Source organism: Ranitomeya variabilis, chromosome 2 (genome assembly GCF_051348905.1).
Source record: "Ranitomeya variabilis isolate aRanVar5 chromosome 2, aRanVar5.hap1, whole genome shotgun sequence".
NCBI lineage: Eukaryota > Metazoa > Chordata > Amphibia > Anura > Dendrobatidae > Ranitomeya > Ranitomeya variabilis.
In genome coordinates, this window is record NC_135233.1 from 914,525,303 (window position 1) to 914,545,420 (window position 20,118).

At 40.9% G+C, this 20,118-nt stretch overlaps 1 protein-coding gene across 1 annotated transcript in view; it reads left to right on the top strand.

Annotated features, from left to right (window-relative positions):
• Positions 1 to 20,118, top strand: part of LOC143810019 (transient receptor potential cation channel subfamily V member 6-like) — a 216,672-nt gene that overhangs the window by 68,577 nt on the left and 127,977 nt on the right. The window contains exons 5-6 of the mRNA XM_077292933.1: positions 3,301 to 3,423; positions 7,456 to 7,596. Of these exons, the coding sequence (XP_077149048.1) occupies positions 3,301 to 3,423; positions 7,456 to 7,596 (264 nt within the window). The remainder of the gene's footprint in view (positions 1 to 3,300; positions 3,424 to 7,455; positions 7,597 to 20,118) is intronic.

Genomic DNA, 20,118 nt, shown 5'->3' on the forward strand with positions numbered 1-20,118 from the left:
ATTGTGTTCATTTCTGAGAAGCCCCTGGAGGGTTAATGAACTTGTTGATTGTGGTTGTAAGAACTTTTAAGGGTGCAGTTTTTAAAATTTATAGTCCATTTTCTTTTGATACCCTTGTGAAAATGAAAATATTTTGGGGTTGAAGCAACATTATTGCGGGAAAAATATATTTTTTAATTTTCACGGCTGAGCGTTTTAAAATTCTGTGAAGCATCTGCGTGTTCAATGTGCTCACCAGACCTCTTGATAAGTTTCTTGAGGGGTGTTGTTTCCAAAATAGGGTCACTTGTTGGGGGCTTAGTTACATTGCTTAGGCACATCAAGGGCCTTGCAAACACAGCATGGCGTCCGCTATTTATCCCAGCCAATTTTGTGTTCCATGAAGCAAATGGAGCTCCTTCCCTTCTGAGCCCTGCCATGTACCCAAACAGTAGTTTTGCACCACATATGGGGTATCTGCATGTTCAGGAGAAATTGTAAAACTTGGGGCTAAAGCAACATTTTGTGGGAAAAGGGTAACATTTTCTTTTTTTTCTTTAACACTACTTAAATACCTGTCACTTCAGATATGATGTGGTCCCTAAAAGAAGTTGGTTTTGTATATTTTGTCGGAAAAATGAGAAATTGCTGATAAATTTTAACCCTTCTAACTTCCTAACAAAAAAAAAATGTGTTTCACAAATGTTGTTGACATAAAGTAAACATAAGGTAAATGTGATTATTTAATGGTTTTATTGTGATATAAGGGCACAAAAAGTAGAAGTTTGAAAATTGCGAAATTTTGCCAAAATTCTGATATTTTCACAAATAAATATAAAAAATATCGACCTTAATTTTCCAATTACATAAATTTCAGTGTGGCACAAAAAATAATCTCCGAATTCCTGGGATATGTTGAAGCATTCCAGAGTTATTACCTCATAAAAATTATACTGGTCCGAATTGTAAATTGTGGCCTGGTCAGGGAGTTTAAAACAGGCTTTGGGGTTAAGGGGTTAAAGGATTACAATCTGTATGTGACTACAGACTTGTGGACCCTCACAGCATGCACATTGCACACTGTGAGGATTTTTTGGAGCAGGTGGTCATGTGAATGCAAGTGTGCGATTTACATACTTCTGGCCACAGTCCGACTAGACGTGTCTATCGTCACTCAATACACTTGTATTGAGTGATGCTGCACATGTTTAGCTGGCATGTGACTGTATGCATGTAAATCAAATACTTGCCATCACATGACCGCTAGCTCCCAGTGTGGGCCCCAAATAGTCCTCTCAGTGGGTGCAATGTGAGGATTCACAAGTCTGCAGTCACAAAGCGTGACTGAAGACTTGTAGCCTAAGGCTGGACAACCCCATTATCCAGGGAATTTGGGCATTGAACTGTGAATCACTAAGGTAAGTTTTGCCCTCGAATAAAAGAGAGGCTAGTAGTACATACATACTAGAGTGAAAACGGAGAAGGAAAATATAAAAGATATACATAGCAGAGTGATATATTGTTATCATGTTTTATCAGTTGCCAACTTATATGAACTAAATAATATTGTATTCATAATTGTAATAAAATACATTTTAAAATATGTCATATTGAAATCCTCAGGATTGCCATTGAAGAAATACAAATAATCTAGGGTACCTCACTATTTCCTTCTAAAACCAATCAAATAAGATCTTATTCCATTATACGGTTGCTTGTGCTCGATAACATCCATAAGATCCATTAACCTGCACAACTATGATTAGGTATACTACCAAGGATAGCATGAGCAATACAGAATAGTTGAAATAAGCTTGTTTTCATGTTTTTCTTGCCTTGGAGATTCTCTGGGAATTAGCTCATAATATAGCCACGTTTCTTATGAATAAAACAGAGATTAATCCTAGCTTTCGATACCTGCACAAAGATGCCTGGCAACAGAGAGCGTCCTGTCCATGACATGTATTCATTGCCGACACAAAAGGCCTATAGAGTTACTTTTCAGATCAGAGCGAGATTTACTTCTGCTGTGAATGGAGGTAAATAATTTGGGCCTCAACAACCAGAACATGGTAGTGATGCCTGGACCACAGAAATGGGCAAAGTCTGTGCCAAAAGTAACATTTATCTCAGTTGATCCTTCCTACGTCTTTTGAAATCCAGTATAACAAGCTAAAATGCAGAAACAAAATGTAATTTATGACTCCAAACCAGAAATGGTACAGCCAGAAATTGAGCACTGTTTCCTTTTTTGCATTCAGTGGGACAGATTGACCATACGACTGAAATTGTAGGTAGTGGATAAAACTAACGATGAGCAGCGCTGGAGTCGTGGAATCAAATCCCACCAAAGACAACTGCACGAATTTGTATGTTTTTATTTTTATTTTACTTGCTAATATAGCCATTGATTACACAGCACTTTACAGACATTATTATTGCTGTTCTTATTGGGGCTCACAATCTAGTTTCCCTATCAGGATGTCTTTTGGAGTGTGGTAGGAAGCCGGAGCAACCAGAGAAAACCCACCAAGCATGGAGAGAACATATCAACTCCATGCAGATGTTATCCTTGGTGGGATTTGAATACAGCTACACAATGTTGCAAAGCCATCGTGCTGCCCGTAGGTTCTCCCCATGTTTGTATGGGTTTCCTTGTACATTCCTACGACATGTTGATTGTGAATATTGTGAGCCCTAATGGAGACTGTGATGACAATATCTGTGATGCACAGTGGAATACGATGGTGATATATAACCAAGCATAATAAATAAATACTAAATTATCTTGTGACAATGGCACCTCACAAGGGGTGGGATTGATTAGACTGCAAGTGAACAAACGTGTTGATGATGTAGGAGCTGGAAAAATGGCTGAGATGTAATCAATTCTGACAAGCGTCACATTGTAATGGCTATACTTTGGATCAGGGAATCTCCAAGACTGCAAGTCTTGTGTGGTGGTGTTCCCAGCATGCAATGGTCCAAGGAAGGAGGTTGGGACTGGTTTGAGAGATAACCTGTTCAAGGTAATAAAAGAAAAAAGTATGGATCTCTGAGTGGGTAGATGGATGGTATAACGTATCAGCACTTAAGAAGACCACCGATTATTCTTATCCACCAAAAATGGACAGATATTCATCAATATGTTGTATTGACCTTGCCATGAAATTCTTAAGATTAGATTGAGGATCTGTACACCTCCACTATTTAGAAAATCTGCAATGAGCTTCACATTTTACATTTCAATTCAATCATAATGTAATAACTTTATATTAAGGTGGCTTTAAATTCCCTTTTTCAAATAAATCTGTATTATAGGCAATCTGGGAGAGACAATCCTGCATTCTGCCATATTGAATGGACAGAAAGAAATGGTGAAAGTCATATTAGATTGTGCACCATCGATAATTAATGAGCCCATGATGTCCGACATATACAAAGGTATGTGATTGGCAAATACTCTATTGCTGCCGATTGTCTTATTGTTTGTGTTACCTTTTACTCTACTTCACCCTCTTGGCTATTTCTATGTATTGCTAATTCTTATAAATGCTGAAGATGTATTGTATTAAAATTATTATGAAAGAGGTTTTCCCCTTTTCAACTTTCTTCAGCCCATAGACTTGTGGTTGTTGAAAATAATCACCCTCCCCTACTCCAGTGAGGTCTCTCCATCGATGGTCCCAAATGAATACAGGTTACAGTGATGATGTCATGACTACAGCACACGTGACCTCTGCTGCCAATAAGTGGCTCTGTGGCTCTATTACATTACTACTATATTGTTTTACCAAGATAAAAATGTACACCATGTGGTAAACAATTTTCTTCAAGGTGCAAGTGAATGAACATGCTGTCCTGCAGTTCTTGCCATGCACTAATCACCTACTTTTCTGACCCATACCTCTGCCTAAGACATCAATATTGTCAATATGTATGCTTCAAGAGTCATGGCAAACACAAGAAGTGACACTGGCTGAGTATTCCTGTGTTCTCTGTGAGAGAACCGCTGCCAGAATCATCTCTCAACGGCTATTCTCCCTACCGAGCAAAAGGATTCAGCAATTCAGTTCCAACTGCCTGATCCTTATGTTTCCAGACATAATTTATTGGGGGCAGTCTGGCGGCCCCATATTTATTAGATGCCTTTTAAAGGGGATCCCAGGAATACAATATTGATGACTTCCTCAACATAGATCATCACTATCAGATTGATAGGGGTCTAAAACCCTGAAACCTTGCATTCCCACTGATCAGCTGTTGGTGGGGTTCCCCAATTAAGGAAGTACACAGTGTATGGAGTACTGCAGCTCAACTCCCATTACCATCAACAGGAGCAGAGCTGCAGTAGCTGACAATAAACATTAATTAATATAGAGCTGTGATGTTTAGACAGCATACACGAAGTATTTCCTGCAATTGTGGGACCCGCTAACAGCTGATTGTTGGTGTCAGATAGACCGTTAGACCCCACCAATCTCATATTGATGACATAGCCTAAGGATAGGTGTTCAAAATTGAAGTCTTAAGCAGCCCCTTAAAACCAGATGTTCAGTCTTGGGAGAAACGCAGGAAAGTACCACGTGTTTCAGGCAGTCACTTTATGTTCATATATAAGGCACTATCATATCCCCTTTTTAATGTCTATACAGTTTGTAATTTTCCAAATTATCAATCAAATCTAATAAGAAATTTGATGCCACATACTTTTTTTGTATACTAAGACATAAGAAAATAACTATTCTATTTTCCTTGTCGTAAATTTTCTATAAAAGGGATAAATGATATGGTATAATTCACCATGACATCTCTCTATATAAATAATTTCAGTTGTGAAAATCCTCTGTGACATCTACATTAGTATCACTGCTTCCCACATTCTGTAATGCATTGACACCTTTCACTCCCTCCTCAAACCAAAAGCACAAGCCCCATTCACAGACATTTGTGCTGATTTCCTGGCCTCTCACTTTATAGAGAAAATAGATGATATCGGTCAGGAAATCCACTCCCAGCCACCTAGTGCAGTGACTCCCATCCCTCCCTGCATTTCCCCTGGCTCACTATCCACATTCGATCCCATCACAGAGGAAGAAGCCTCCAAGCTCCTCTCTTCTTCTCGTCCGACTACATGCACTACTGACTCCATTCCCTCACATCTCCTCCAGTCTCTCTCTCCAGTCATCACAACTCACCTAACTACAATCTTTAATCTCTCCCTCTCCTCTGGCATTTTCCCCTCCTCCTTGAACACTCTATCATTACTCCATTATTAAAGAAACCTGCCCTCGACCCTTCCTGCACAAACAACTACAGACCAGTCTCCAATATCCCCTTCATCTCTAAACTCTTGGAGCGCCTGATCTACTCCCGCCTTACCTGTTACCTCTCCACTCATTTCCTCCTAGACCCTTCATAGTCTGGCTTCCGCCCCCTACACTCGACAGAAACTGCACTCATCAGAGTGACCAACGACCTTCTGACAGCAAAATGTAATGGTGACCACTCTCTGCTCATTCTTCTTGACCTTCCTGCAGCTTTCAACACTGTTGACCACCGTCTCCTACTCTCTAGGCTCCAGTCACTAGGCATTATTATTATTATTTATTTGTATAGCACCATTAATTCCATGTACACTAGATGGGGTTACATCAAAATACAAATATCACTTACAGTGAACCAAACTAACAATGACAGACTGATACAGAGGGGAGATGACCCTGCCCTTGTGGGCTTACATTCTACAGGATTGTGGGGAAGGAGACAGTAGGTCGGGGGTTGCAGTAGCTCCAATCATGTTAAGGTGGTCGTGTGGTCATTGGAGGTTGTAGGCTTCTTTGAAGAGATGGGTTTTCAGGTTCCGTTTGAAGGATCCGAATGTGGTGGATAACCGGATGTGTTGGGGTACAGAATTCCAGATGATGGGGGATAGCTGGAAAAAGTCTTGGATGCGATTGGGTGAGGAACAAATAAGCGTGGAGGAGAGAAGGAGGTCTTGGGAGGACTGGAGATTACGTGAGGGAAGATATTGAGAGATTAGTTCAGAAATATATGAAGGAGAAAGTTTATGGATGGCTTTGTAGGTCAGTGTTAGTAGTTTAAACTGAATACGCTGGGGTACTGTTGAGGTACCTCAGGGCTCAGTCCTTGGCCCCCTTCTCTTCTCCCTCTACACGGCCCCAATTGGTCAGACCATCAGCAGATTTGGCTTTCAGTACCATCTTTATACTGATGACACACAACTATACAGGTCATCCCCTGATCTTACCCCCGCTGTACTACAGAACGCCAGTGACTGTCTGTTTGCAGTCTCCAACATCATGTCCGCTCACTATCTGAAACTCAACCCTTCCAAAACCGAACTTCTTCTACTCCCGCCGTCCACTAATCTCCCTAAATGTAACATTTTCTTTCTCCATAGATGGCACCATACAACACCCCGGCAGCAGGCGCGCTGTCTGGGTGTTATGTTTGACACCAATCTCTCCTTCACCTCCCATATACAATCTTTTGCCCACTCTTGCCGCTTACACCTAAAGAACATCTCTAGAATCCGACCCTTTTCTCACCATGGAAACAACAAAAACCGTCACTGTCGCCCTGATCCACTCCCGCCTAGACTACTGTAACGCTCTATTAATTGGCCTCCCCCTTACTCGACTTTCCCCTCTCCAGTCCATCCTTAATGCAGCAGCCAGGGTCATTCATCTGGCTAATCGTTACTCGTACGCGTTCGCTGTTTGCCAGTCTTTACACTGGCTGCCCATTTATAGGATCCAATTCCAAGTACTTGCTCTCACCCACAAAGCTCTCCACAGTGCGGCACCCCCTTACATCTCCTCCCTCATTTCTGTCTATCGGCCTAGCCGATCGCTGCGCTCTGCAAACGACTTTCAACTAACCTCTGCACTAATCCGTACCTCACATTACTGACTCCAAAACTTCCTCCTCTGGAATGCTCTACCCCAAGAAATTAGGACCAGCCACAACTTGCACAGTTTTAGGCGCTCCCTCAAAATACATTTGTTCAGAGCAGCCTATCACGTTCCCTAATTAAAGTCATTTTATGTGTAAGTGTGCGTGTGTAGCCCATTCACTATCTCCATCTATCCCCCACCCCCTGAAGATGGCTGGACCTTCATTGTAAATACATCATTGTAAATACACACCTGTACTTTGTATCTCCCCCACCTCATTGTAGATTGTAAGCTCTGAAGAGTAGGGTTGTTTTATTTTGCTTTAATCATTATATTATTGTTAACGCTGTTACTTATGACTGTTGTGTTTGAAACTGTTTAACTGTAAAGCTCTGCGGAATATGTTGGCGCTATATAAATAAAGATTATTATTTATTATTATATGTACACATATACATAGCATATACGCTCTCATTACACTTATCATTATATATGTGGTAGAAAATAGTCCCTTATTATCCACATGATTTATAAAGTAATAATTTTTTATTATCAGGTGAAACCGCTCTTCACATAGCAATTCTACAAAAGGATCTGGACATTGTTCATTTGCTATTAAAAAATGGAGCAGATGTCAGCAATTTCAGAGCCACCTGTACTTACTGTGTGCCGGGCATTGAATGCTTGTTCTACTTTGGTAAGGAACATATAAAAATAGCTAAACTTCAAAAACTGGAAAAGTTGAACCTCCGAACTTTGCCTTATATAGTCATATTTTACATGATCGTCTAAAAACACCGATGCCTCTACCCTGTGCCAGTTATTGCAACTGGCACTGACTCCGCTGCAGAGTCCAATATAAACTCACTATCACTGTCACCTACAAAGCTCTCCACAGTTCCGTACCACCCTACAGTCTCCCTAATCTGTGTCTACCACCCTACCTGTGTCCTCTGTTCCACTAATAATCTAATACTAGCATCCTCAATAATTATAACCTCCCATTACCGTCTACAAGACTTCTCTCTAACTGCGCAAATTCTCTTGAATGCAGTACCTCGGTAAATTAAGATTAGGAGCTCCTTTATCTTGTATGTGGCTGCTCAACCCCTGATGAACCCCCGTTATTCCCAATGGGGGGGAAACGCGTCGGGCATTGTCTGGGGACTTTCTAATAGATGTCGATTACGTACATCTTCATCGAATCATCCGCACTTCTGGGTCTAGCTGGACGAATAGGTTGGAGACCCCAGCAAATAGATGAGTATAGCGGTGGCATTATATACTCTTTATTTATCTGCATGAGCAGGACGATTGTGTTTTATTTATTTTTTTGCTGTGGTAGAGAGTTCTCCTTCATTTGTTTGCCTATAATTGGCTGTGATTACGTCCTTGCTACCCAGAAAAACCTATTTAATGGTTTGTTCACATCTTGTAGTGGCAAAACAGATGCTGATTATTATTCTGTTGATTATTAGATCACAGTGAACATATGGGTGCATATATCTGGTTATTATTGAGTAATTAATCTCTCATATTGAGCACTCTTATGTTATCAGACATCATATAGCGAGACAAGATGGGACTCGTTTATTGGTTAGAGGAGTGCGTGTTTAATATCTGATATTTGTATTTTTGTAGGCACTTCTGTGCTGTTGTAAAAACCGTATCTGGACAAACATACATCTTTTGCACTCTGTTTACCCGTATATCTTTGTGATTCAGGTCATTGAACTTTATGGTATTCCCCTGTGGGTACTAATATCAAATTGAACTTATACTAATTATTTTGGTTTTGTTTATTTTTTCTTATTATTTTTTCCTTGTTTTTCTTTTTTTTCTTATGGGTATCAGAGGTGTATATGGGACATTATCTTTTGTCTATCCGAAACTGTAGGGATTGTGAGGGACCCTAGGGGTAGTCATCGTTGAGTAGGGGCACCTACCGCAGTAAATTAGGGTGTCTACCTCCACTGCCAGGCAGGTGGTATTATAGGACAGTATTTTAGGGTTCACCAGATTTTTCTCTATTTGTAAGTATTTTCTAGGGAATAAAAGGGTGAGCCGTCGAGGAGTGGGGGCGCCTACCGAGGAAAAGTAGGGTGCCAACCTCCACTGTCAGGCAGTACTCATTGTAGTGCGACCTAATGTTTTTTAGGTACATTGAATATCTTCTCACTTTTTAAATCATTATGATCATGTTAAATAGAGTTTTTTACTGGTTTTATTAAAAGTTATATTTTAGGGATCCTTGTCTTTTTGGTTTATACACATTGCTATATACTACGTGGGCTGGGCAATATACTACATGAGCTGGGCAATATACTACATGGGCTGGGCAATATACTACATGAGCTGGGCAATATACTACATGAGCTGGGCAATATACTACATGGGCTGGGCAATATACTACATGGGCTGGGCAATATACTACATGGGCTGGGCAATATACTACATGAGCTGGGCAATATACTACATGAGCTGGGCAATATACTACATGGGCTGGGCAATATACTACGTGGGCTATGCTATATACTACGTGGCTGGGCAATATACTACGTGACTATACAACGTGGGCTGCGCAATATACAACGTGGGCTGCGCAATATACAACGTGGGCTGCGCAATATACAACGTGGGCTGTGCTATATACAACGTGGGCTGTGCTATATACAACGTGGGCTGCGCAATATACTACGTGGGCTGTGCAATATACTATGTGGGCTGCGCAATATACTACGTGGACTGCGCAATGTAGTACGTGGGCTGCGCAATGTAGTACGTGGGCTGCGCAATGTACTACGTGGGCTGCGCAATGTACTACGTGGCTGTGCAATGTACTACGTGGCTGTGCAATGTACTACGTGGGCTGTGCTATACACTACGCATACATATTCTAGAATACCCAATGCGTTAGAATCGGGCCACCATCTAGTCTCCTATATAATCTGGGTACTGACTAACATACATCGTCAGAGCTAGCTTGTGCTGCATGGCTTGAAGGATAGTTGTTGGTGTTTTTTTGAGAAGGCTTTTTGGTGGATCTATCTGTGACTGTTGTTGGTTTTGTGAGTGTGATAATTCCCTTTCTTCTATGGGCTGTTTCATATGGCTATATATTGACTATCTGTTATGTATTTGGTCCTCATGATTGTATTTAGATATTGCTTTTTATTGGATCACATGTATGCTTATCAAGCGGAACTTTGCTGTACCAGTGAATTTGCACATACAGTGCCTACAAGTAGTATTCAACCCCCTGCAGATTTAGCAGGTTTAATAAGATGCAAATAAGTTAGAGCCTTCAAACTTCAAACAAGAGCAGGATTTATTAACAGATGCATAAATCTTACAAACCAAAAAGTTTTGTTGCTCAGTTAAATTTTTATAAATTTTAAACATAAAAGTGTGGGTCAATTATTATTCAACCCCTAGGTTTAATATTTTGTGGAATAACCTTTGTTTGCAATTACAGCTAATAATCATCTTTTATAAGACCTGATCAGGCCGGCACAGGTCTCTGGAGTTATCTTGGCCCACTCCTCCATGCAGATCTTCTCCAAGTTATCTAGGTTCTTTGGGTGTCTCATGTGGACTTTAATCTTGAGCTCCTTCCAAAAGTTTTCAATTGGGTTAAGGTCAGGAGACTGACTAGGCCACTGCAACACCTTGATTTTTTGCCTCTTGAACCAGGCCTTGGTTTTCTTGGCTGTGTGCTTTGGGTCGTTGTCTTTTTGGAAGATGAAATGACGACCCATCTTAAGATCCTTGATGGAGGAGCGGAGGTTCTTGGCCAAAATCTCCAGGTAGGCTGTGCTATCCATCTTCCCATGGATGCGGACCAGATGGCCAGGCCCCTTGGCTGAGAAACAGCCCCACAGCATGATGCTGCCACCACCATGCTTGACTGTAGGGATGGTATTCTTGGGGTCGTATGCAGTGCTATCCAGTCGCCAAACATCACGTGTGTGGTTGGCACCAAAGATCTCGATCTTGGTCTCATCAGACCAGAGAACCTTGAACCAGTCAGTCTCAGAGTCCTCCAAGTGATCATGAGCAAGCTGTAGACGAGCCTTGACATGACGCTTTGAAAGTAAAGGTACCTTACGGGCTCGTCTGGAACGGAGACCATTGCGGTGGAGTACGTTACTTATGGTATTGACTGAAACCAATGTCCCCACTGCCATGAGATCTTCCCGGAGCTCCTTCCTTGTTGTCCTTGGGTTAGCCTTGACTCTTCGGACAAGCCTGGCCTCGGCACGGGAGGAAACTTTCAAAGGCTGTCCAGGCCGTGGAAGGCTAACAGTAGTTCCATAAGCCTTCCACTTCCGGATGATGCTCCCAACAGTAGAGACAGGTAGGCCCAACTCCTTGGAAAGGGTTTTGTACCCCTTGCCAGCCTTGTGACCCTCCACGATCTTGTCTCTGATGGCCTTGGAATGCTCCTTTGTCTTTCCCATGTTGACCATGTTTGAGTGCTGTTCACAAGTTTGGGGAGGGTCTTAAATAGTCAGAAAAGGCTGGAAAAAGAGATAATTAATCCAAACATGTGAAGCTCATTGTTCTTTGTGCCTGAACTACTTCTTAATACTTTAGGGGAACCAAACAGAATTCTGGTGGGTTGAGGGGTTGAATAATAAATGACCCTCTGAAAAAACTTTTCCCAATTTAACAAAAAAATAAACAAAGAAATAACATTCTTTTTTGCTGCAGTGCATTTCACACTTCCAGGCTGATCTACAGTCCAAATGTCACAATGCCAAGTTAATTCCAAATGTGTAAACCTGCTAAATCTGCAGGGGGTTGAATACTACTTGTAGGCACTGTATTTAACTATATCAAATATATGGGCTACATTTTAGTCTTATATTATTTATTATTATGCCTATGATACATCAACTTTTCTAGATATAGTTTGCATACTATTCCTAGTTTTAACAGCTATGATATTAGCAAGCCATTAACACCTACAGCATTATTCATCGACCTATGTTTATACCTAGCCATTATGACCCCATTGAGCCATGATTTGTATGTGCTTTAAATGTTTTTAAATGTGTTTTATATTTGTAGCTTCAATAAAGCTGTTTTTTTTCACATATATATCAGGTGTGTGCACCTCTATTGGCGTCTCCTTTTTCCTTTTTTTTTCCAATTCCCTTTCTTCTCATACCTTGGTTTTACCCCATCATCCACTCTCCTGTGCATACCTCTGTTATATGTGAGTGTATATTTGTATGTTTGGTATTTTTTGTTTCCCCTTTTCGTATTCTTGCTAGTCTGGTTGGTGTACTATGGTGCACTACTACTCCCCTTTTCCCTGGGTGGGGGAGGGGTACAGACTGAGGGCAGATTCAGGAGCTAAGGCAAGGTATGTGGCCCTGGCATCTTCACCTTCAGAAGTAACCAGGGGAACAGGGCGAGCTAGGGTGCCCCCTCGTGTTAGGGATAGTGAATGAGCCCCTGTTCACGAGTCACTTGACAACAGAATCATGACAGTAAGCTTTTGAGCAGGCCCCCTCACTCCTCTTGGTATCTGTTGAATTACGGTTACTCTGTTATGCCTTTATTGTTTGTAAAACTACTCTTTGAAATATAAAGTACTGCTGAATATGTTGACATTATAGAAATAAAATGTATTATTATTTCTGTGTGTACAGAGTATACAGGATATTATAGAAGTAAGTCTCTACCCACCAACTCAGAGAAAACTAAAAATTATAGATAAAGCCTGCAGAGGAGAAAACTGGTGAAATATGGATGCAAGGAATATAATGGACATATATAGTATTGCTCCTTATGTACACATTTAGGACAGCTTATTCTGAAAGTCACCAGAAACGAGAGGTACTCTTTGTTTAAATCACAATACTGTGTTTGTGGAGGGATTATATAATAATCGAATCCCCTTTACCTCATCTGGTCCTTGATAGGAGTCAAGAACTGAATATTCAATTAGGACAGCAAAGATCAGAAAATCTGTTCCCAAAGCAAAAACTGTGCATTCATTGTTTGTTGGTTTATAATACTAGAATGTATTCAATGGGCGTAGAATCAAATTGCACATCCAAATGAAAGACAAGACCAGTAATAGGTGTTGATTTCAATATTATCTCCTAACAAACTACTAATCTTTTAGTTGATGTTTAGTATCTATATAGTAGCTAATTAGGAAGAGCACATAATTTCTCCCCTATTGAAGTGGAACTGGAATGGGATTGTCAAAATATTACAAGGGATCCTTTGATGGACCAATGTGCTGACAGAAATTTGACCATGAAGGTGTAGAGATTAGACTGAAAGAATCCATTGTGTCTTTGTCCTGAAACATCTGACTTCTTATCAGAAGAAACTAGAGCAAAGTTGACATTTCTTTTTTATGGACGCATTCCTTCTCGACTGATGTAACTTTTTACCTACATACTAGAGGTCGTAAATTTCACAGTATAGATAAGCTTTGTAAGAGAATATGAGCGCTTGTGCGCATGTCTTAAAATGTATAACTCTTCTCTGTATAAAGGAGGGGTGAGCACCCGGTGAGTCAGACGGGCTCCTGAGCTTTCCCTGTTATGATCACACAATCTTTTGTGTTGCGTGTCATTCACTCGGATGCCTACTTCTAGTAAGCCAGGGACTGAAAAGGACTTAACATTTCTTGGCGCCTGAACAGGGACCTGAGGAGAGAGTGTTTGCTCGAGATTTACCTGCGGATACGGACAACGGAGATCTGGGATAATGGACGGCAAATGAACTGAAATACCTGGCCAGGTAAGAGACATTATTAGTTCTCTTTTATCTGCCCTGTATTATCCGAAAGATCTCTATGAGCCGTGTCACGCTGGGTTAGTCTAGTAGTGAGTAGATACCTATAAAACTCGGGTTACCATATTGTATAGATTTATGAGTCTAGTCCCTGGCAGTGTGTGAGCAGTGTGTGAACAGTGTGTGAACAGTGTGAAGGTTGTGACATGTTGTGAAAGAAGAATAGAAGTACGTAGAACAATAAGCCACGATTGTTAGAACAAGGTTATTGGTGAAGTCAGCCTAACTGGGTTATGAGGTAGCGTCCTTCTGGGAGACCTCCGCCCATGCTTGACTCTCCTATAGAACTTGTTTCTACATTCCCTGGATAAGGTGTGATAGAATGAGCCCAGGACGCGGTTTTCATGAGCCTGGGACAAGTATGCTAACTGACACAGAAAGTTTTGTGATCTGTATGGTGTTGCTGGGTTTGTGTGCATAATAGCACTTAAGTACGTCCTGCATATTAGAAGAAACGGAGCAGACGAGCTCTTCAATATTTTAGCTCCCTAGGAGAGAAGGCAACGAGACATCACCACAGTGATTGTCCAAACGTCACCTGGGGTAGAAATAGCTAAAATGAGAAATAAACAGACCAAAACTGTCTTAGGACAAGTGGAAGCAGCAGATATCATACAGGAAAGATGTGGAAAGATAGTCAGAAGTCAGATTAGAAGAGTGAGAGAAAAATTGGGAATTTCAGAAGCACTTATGTTCAGTACAGAATGGGAAAGACTGAGTAAAGAAAGAGGAGGAATTATCAAAGACAATGGGTGGGAAGAAATCATACACTGTATGATAGAGGTCTCAAAAACAGCTAAAGAGGAGAATTGGAAGTATGATCCAGACACTTCCAAATGGATCATGGGAAAGGGAAAAAGTTGTAATATAATCCCACCACCTTACCTAGATCCAAAAGCCCAATCATTTGTACCATCTGGAAGAACAGAAGGAGGAAAACAGAGGGAAAGGGGGTCAACAGGTGTGATTATGCAGAAATTTGGGCAAAGTATTGAAGAATATAGTCAAGAACTAGAAAATAGCTTTAGGGATGAAGGATTGGATATGACTGATGCTTCAGTAAGGAGACTTTTTACAAAACAATTAATAGAGGGGCTAGATCCAAAAATCAGAGAAAAATTTAAATCCTCTACTCCAGATTGGAGAACAATTGAACAACCAAATATTGTGAAACAGCGATGTTTAGGAATAGCCATGGATATGAGAGAGAATCATAAGCCTGTTAGAATAGCACAAGCTAATACAGGAGGAAGAGTGAGACACAATTTTCCTTGCCACTACTGTAAAAAGCCAGGTCATTTCCAAAGAGAGTGCAGGAAGAAGTTGGCAGATATAAAGTCAGGCAAATTTGTTCCCAGAAATAACCCTCTCCAAACGGCCAATCAGCAGAAATCTACCATCATAGATGGTCCCATATCAGATTCAGATTGACTCGATGTGTTACAAACTTCCCTACCAGCTAGGAGACCTATGATACAGGTGAATGTGGGGGGGGAGAGAGATTCCATTTTTGATAGATACAGGTGCAACTTCCTCAATTTTGAATCAAGATTTTCTTCCGAATCCGGAAGATATTTCAGAACAAACAACTTTTGCTGAGGGTTATGATGGGGTAATTCGAACACTGCCATATACTGTGCCCCTAGAGGTCTCATTAGGACCTAAATGTTTTGCATCCAGATTTTTGTATGCCAGAGGTGCCCCAACATGTCTGTTAGGAACTAATGTACTAAAGAAATTAGAAGCTAACATCAATTTTAGGGACGATGGCACAGTTATGTTGACTATCCCTGATGATGCAGAAACATTAGAACAATATGTCAGAATTCAGGCTTTTGAGGATTATGCTGAAGAAAAGAGTACACCACAGATCTAGACCTCTCAATGATCCCAGAAACACTGTGGGCACAGGGTGACACTGATGTGGGATTATTGCATATTTCTCCTGTAAAATTATCTGTGCAACCAGGAACTGTTCTCCCACAGCTCAGACAATACCCTGTGAGTGCCCAGCAGGAATTAGCAATTACAAAACAGATAGAGGGATATAGAGAGAAAGGAGTTTTGGTAGAGATACAATCACCTGCTAACACTCCTCTGTATCCAGTCAAGAAGAGAACTCTTGATAAGAGTTCTATGCCCAAATATCGTATGGTACATGATCTAAGAGAAATAAACAAAGTTCTAGATCCAATCACCCCAGTTGTACCCAATCCTCATACGTTACTATCACAGATACCAGCCAGTTCTCAAGTGTTTACTGTAATAGATCTTTCAAATGCATTTTTCTCGGTTCCTTTACACCAAGACAGTTGGCATTTGTTTGCATTTACATTTAAGGGCAAACAGTTGGCGTGGACACGCCTTCCACAGGGAATGATACACTCCCCTACTCTTTATTCAAATGCCCTACAAACAGTTCTTCAGAGGTTTGGACCTGAAACACAGGTAGTAATTTTGCAGTATGTGGATGACATACTACTTTGCTGCCCAGATCTAAAAACAGCAGAAAGGTCTACTGTGAGTTTACTATGTTTTCTAGGAAAAGAAGGGTGTAAAGTGAATAGACAAAAGCTACAAGTTTGTCAGACCAAAGTGGTCTTTCTAGGTCATTGCATTTCTCAAGGTAAAAAGCATCTTACACCTCAAAGAACTGAAGCAATAAGACAGATGAATGAGCCTAGAAATCATAAACAGCTACGAGCATTTTTAGGAATAGTGTCTCATTGTAGACAATGGATTATACATGCCAGTCAACTAATGCAACCACTGTATGACTGTGTAAAAAATGAACCTTATTTGTTGACAAAAGAAGGTCAGATTTCATTCCAACAATTAAAAGATGCCCTTGTTTCAGCTCCAGCGTTAGGGCTACCAGACTATCACATTTGCAAGGCTTCAGACTCTCAATTTAGCTACACTGCTACCTCTCGAGTCTGAAGGGGGGAATAAGGACACTGATCCACACGCAAATTTTTTCCCTACAGACACACATGATTGTACAGAGCTCATTTTACAAGAAACGGTAGGCTTACCCAATGTATCCGAAACACCACTTCAAAATCCAGATTTAGAGCTGTTTATAGATGGTAGTAGGTTTGCAGATGACACAGGTAACTTCCATACAGGGTATGCAGTTGTGTCAGAATCTGAAACTCTCAAAGCAGAACCTCTTCCACCGAAACAGTCTGCACAAGAAGCAGAACTGACAGCATTGATTGAAGCGCTAAAAATAGCTGAGAATCAGACAGCTAATATATACACTGATTCTAGGTATGCACATGGTATTGTGTTTGATTTTGGAGTAATCTGGAGAGCTAGAGGTTACATGACAGCGTCAGGACAACCTGTAAAACATGCTTCTTTGATCAAACAGATCTTAGAGGCTGCACAAGAAACAAAAGAAGTAGCAGTAATCAAGGTAGCTGCACATGTGAGACTCGACACTAGGGAATCTAGGGGAAATGATAGGGCTGATAAAGCAGCCAAAGCAGCAGCAGTTAAACCCTTACAGCAGGTTCATACTGTAAACCCCACAGAAAATACTGAAGATAGACTGAGACAAGCACAGGAAGATGCAGGAGAAGAGGAGAGGGACAGGTGGAAAAAGGAAGGGGCAGAAGAACAAGCAGGAATTTGGAAGAAAGATGGACTAATATGTCTACCTAGAGCCTGGTATCCGATTGTAGTTGGTGGACTGCACCACCCTACTCATGTGTCTGCAAATGCAATGACACTACTGGCAAAGCAAGTCTGGTTGGCTCCAGGTTTTGGCAACTACGCAAGAGACTATTGTGCTGCATGCGTTATATGCCTGGCACATAATCCCGGACAGACAACAAAGACCCCTATGAAGCACCACGTCCGACCTCTCTATCCGTTTCAGCGATTACAAATAGACTTTATCCAGCTGCCAAAAAGTAATGGGTATGAGTATGTGTTGGTGTGTGTGGACATGTTCCCAGGGTGGCCAGAGGCCTATCCAGTTCGGAAGGCTTCAGCTAAAAACACTGCTGTAAAGCTAGTTGCCGAACTGATACCCCGTTACGGTCTCCCTGAAGTGATCGAGTCAGATAGGGGTACTCATTTCACTGGAGAAATATTTCAAAATGTACTGAAAATGTTGGGTGTTGAAAGTCAGTTACACACTCCATACCATCCTCAAAGTTCTGGAAAGGTGGAACGCATGAATGGAACTTTAAAATTAAAAATACAGAAAGCCATGGCTGAAACAGGAAAGCCTTGGACAGAATGCCTTCCACTGGCCCTTTATTCAATACGCAATACCCCAAGGGGTAAGACTAAACTGTCTCCATATGAAATTTTGTTTGGCAGGACTGCCAATTTAGGATGTTATTTTCCACAACAACTTGTGTTAAATATTGAGTCATTGACTTCTTATGTGCAAAATCTTCAGAAACAATTAACTAAGGTGCATGCACAAGTTTTTTGCTTCCCTTCCAGATCCTGACAACACTGAAGGAAGTCACAAGTTGGAACCAGGTGATCAAGTCTATGTAAAAAGACACACCAGAAAGGCTCTTGAACCAAGGTTTGACGGACCCTTCCAAGTCCTGTTGACAACACCTACATCAGTCAAGCTTGAAGGAAAGGCATCATGGATACATGCAAGCCATTGCAAAAGAGCAGTATAAAACTCAGAATATTGATGTTAATAGTATTAACCTCAACGGAGGCATGGGATAGACTGAATTCTTTAACCCCTTTGAATAATAGATTCGTGCAACATCATAGAAAATTAGTACATGACATTTAAATTAAAGGACGTACAACGACTCAGAGATCAGTATGACAAAGATAATGACCAGAATAAGGATAGCTGGTGGTCAGATACCTTTTCTTTTCTTAACCCAGCCAACTGGTTCAGAGGAATCGGTGGGTGGGTTGCTGGGATTATGCAGAGCATAATACATATAGTTATAATTATTGTAGTCATATACGTACTATTCCAGATTGTGCTCAAGGGTATCTCAGTATGCACAGATAAACTTTGTGTAATAGATGCAAGAGTATAAAGTTTTTTTTTTCTTTATTCTTATGTTATCCTCTAGTGATTCTAATTAATATTACTGTACTAATCTTTGTTTTTTTATATTTTAGTATACTTATTGCAAAACAAAGAAAAGGTTGTGAGAGTTAAACGGAAGAATTGATACTAGATTTGATTCTCTTATTAATGATATAAGCGTGTACATGTGTAATACCAAAAATAAAGGCTTTGTCTTTGGCCCTTTGGTAATTAATAAAAAAAGAATATGTCAAAGGGGGGAATTGTAGAGATTAGACTGAAAGAATCCATTGTGTCTTTGTCCTGAAACATCTGACTTCTTATCAGAAGAAACTAGAGCAAAGTTGACATTTCTTTTTTATGGACGCATTCCTTCTCGACTGATGTAACTTTTTACCTACATACTAGAGGTCGTAAATTTCACAGTATAGATAAGCTTTGTAAGAGAATATGAGCGCTTGTGCGCATGTCTTAAAATGTATAACTCTTCTCTGTATAAAGGAGGGGTGAGCACCCGGTGAGTCAGACGGGCTCCTGAGCTTTCCCTGTTATGATCACACAATCTTTTGTGTTGCGTGTCATTCACTCGGATGCCTACTTCTAGTAAGCCAGGGACTGAAAAGGACTTAACAAAGGTTTAGTGGAAAGCAATGTCTTATTGCCTTTAGTGGAAAGCAATGTCTTATTGCCATTGCCGGGGCAATTATTTCAAAGTCAGTTGACAAGTAACACTGTACAATTTAAATTTGTTGTTCCATGAAAATGTACAAACCATCTGCAAGATTAGTTATAAATGTATGATTGCTGGGAACCTAACTGTGAGAAAATCTTAACATTCATGCCTGAGGCACACACAGGCACAAGAGGACTCCCATGCAAGAACAGTGAATGAGCCCTTGGCAGTCCATGTGTCTATGACAGAACTACACGGGAGGACCTGGTCAATGATCTGAAGAGAGCTGGGACTACAATCTCAAATATTACTGTTGCTAACACACTACGCAGGGAATGCAAGGTCTCCCTTCTCATGCCAGCACATGTGCAGGCCCATTTGAAGTTCACTAATGACCATCTGGATGATCCAGAGAAGGTATGGGAGAAGGTCATGTGGTCAGACCAAAATAGAACTTTTTGATATCAACTCCACTCACCATGTTTGGAGGAAGAAGAAGGATGACTACAACCCCAAGAACACCATCCCAACCGTGAAGCATGGTGGGGGAAACACCATACTTTGGTGGGGCTGTTCTGCAAAGGGGACAGGATGACTGCACCGTATTGAAGGGAGGATGGATGGGGTCATGTATTGCGATATTTTGGCCAACAACCTCTATCCATCAGTTAAGAGCATTGAAGATGGGACTGGGT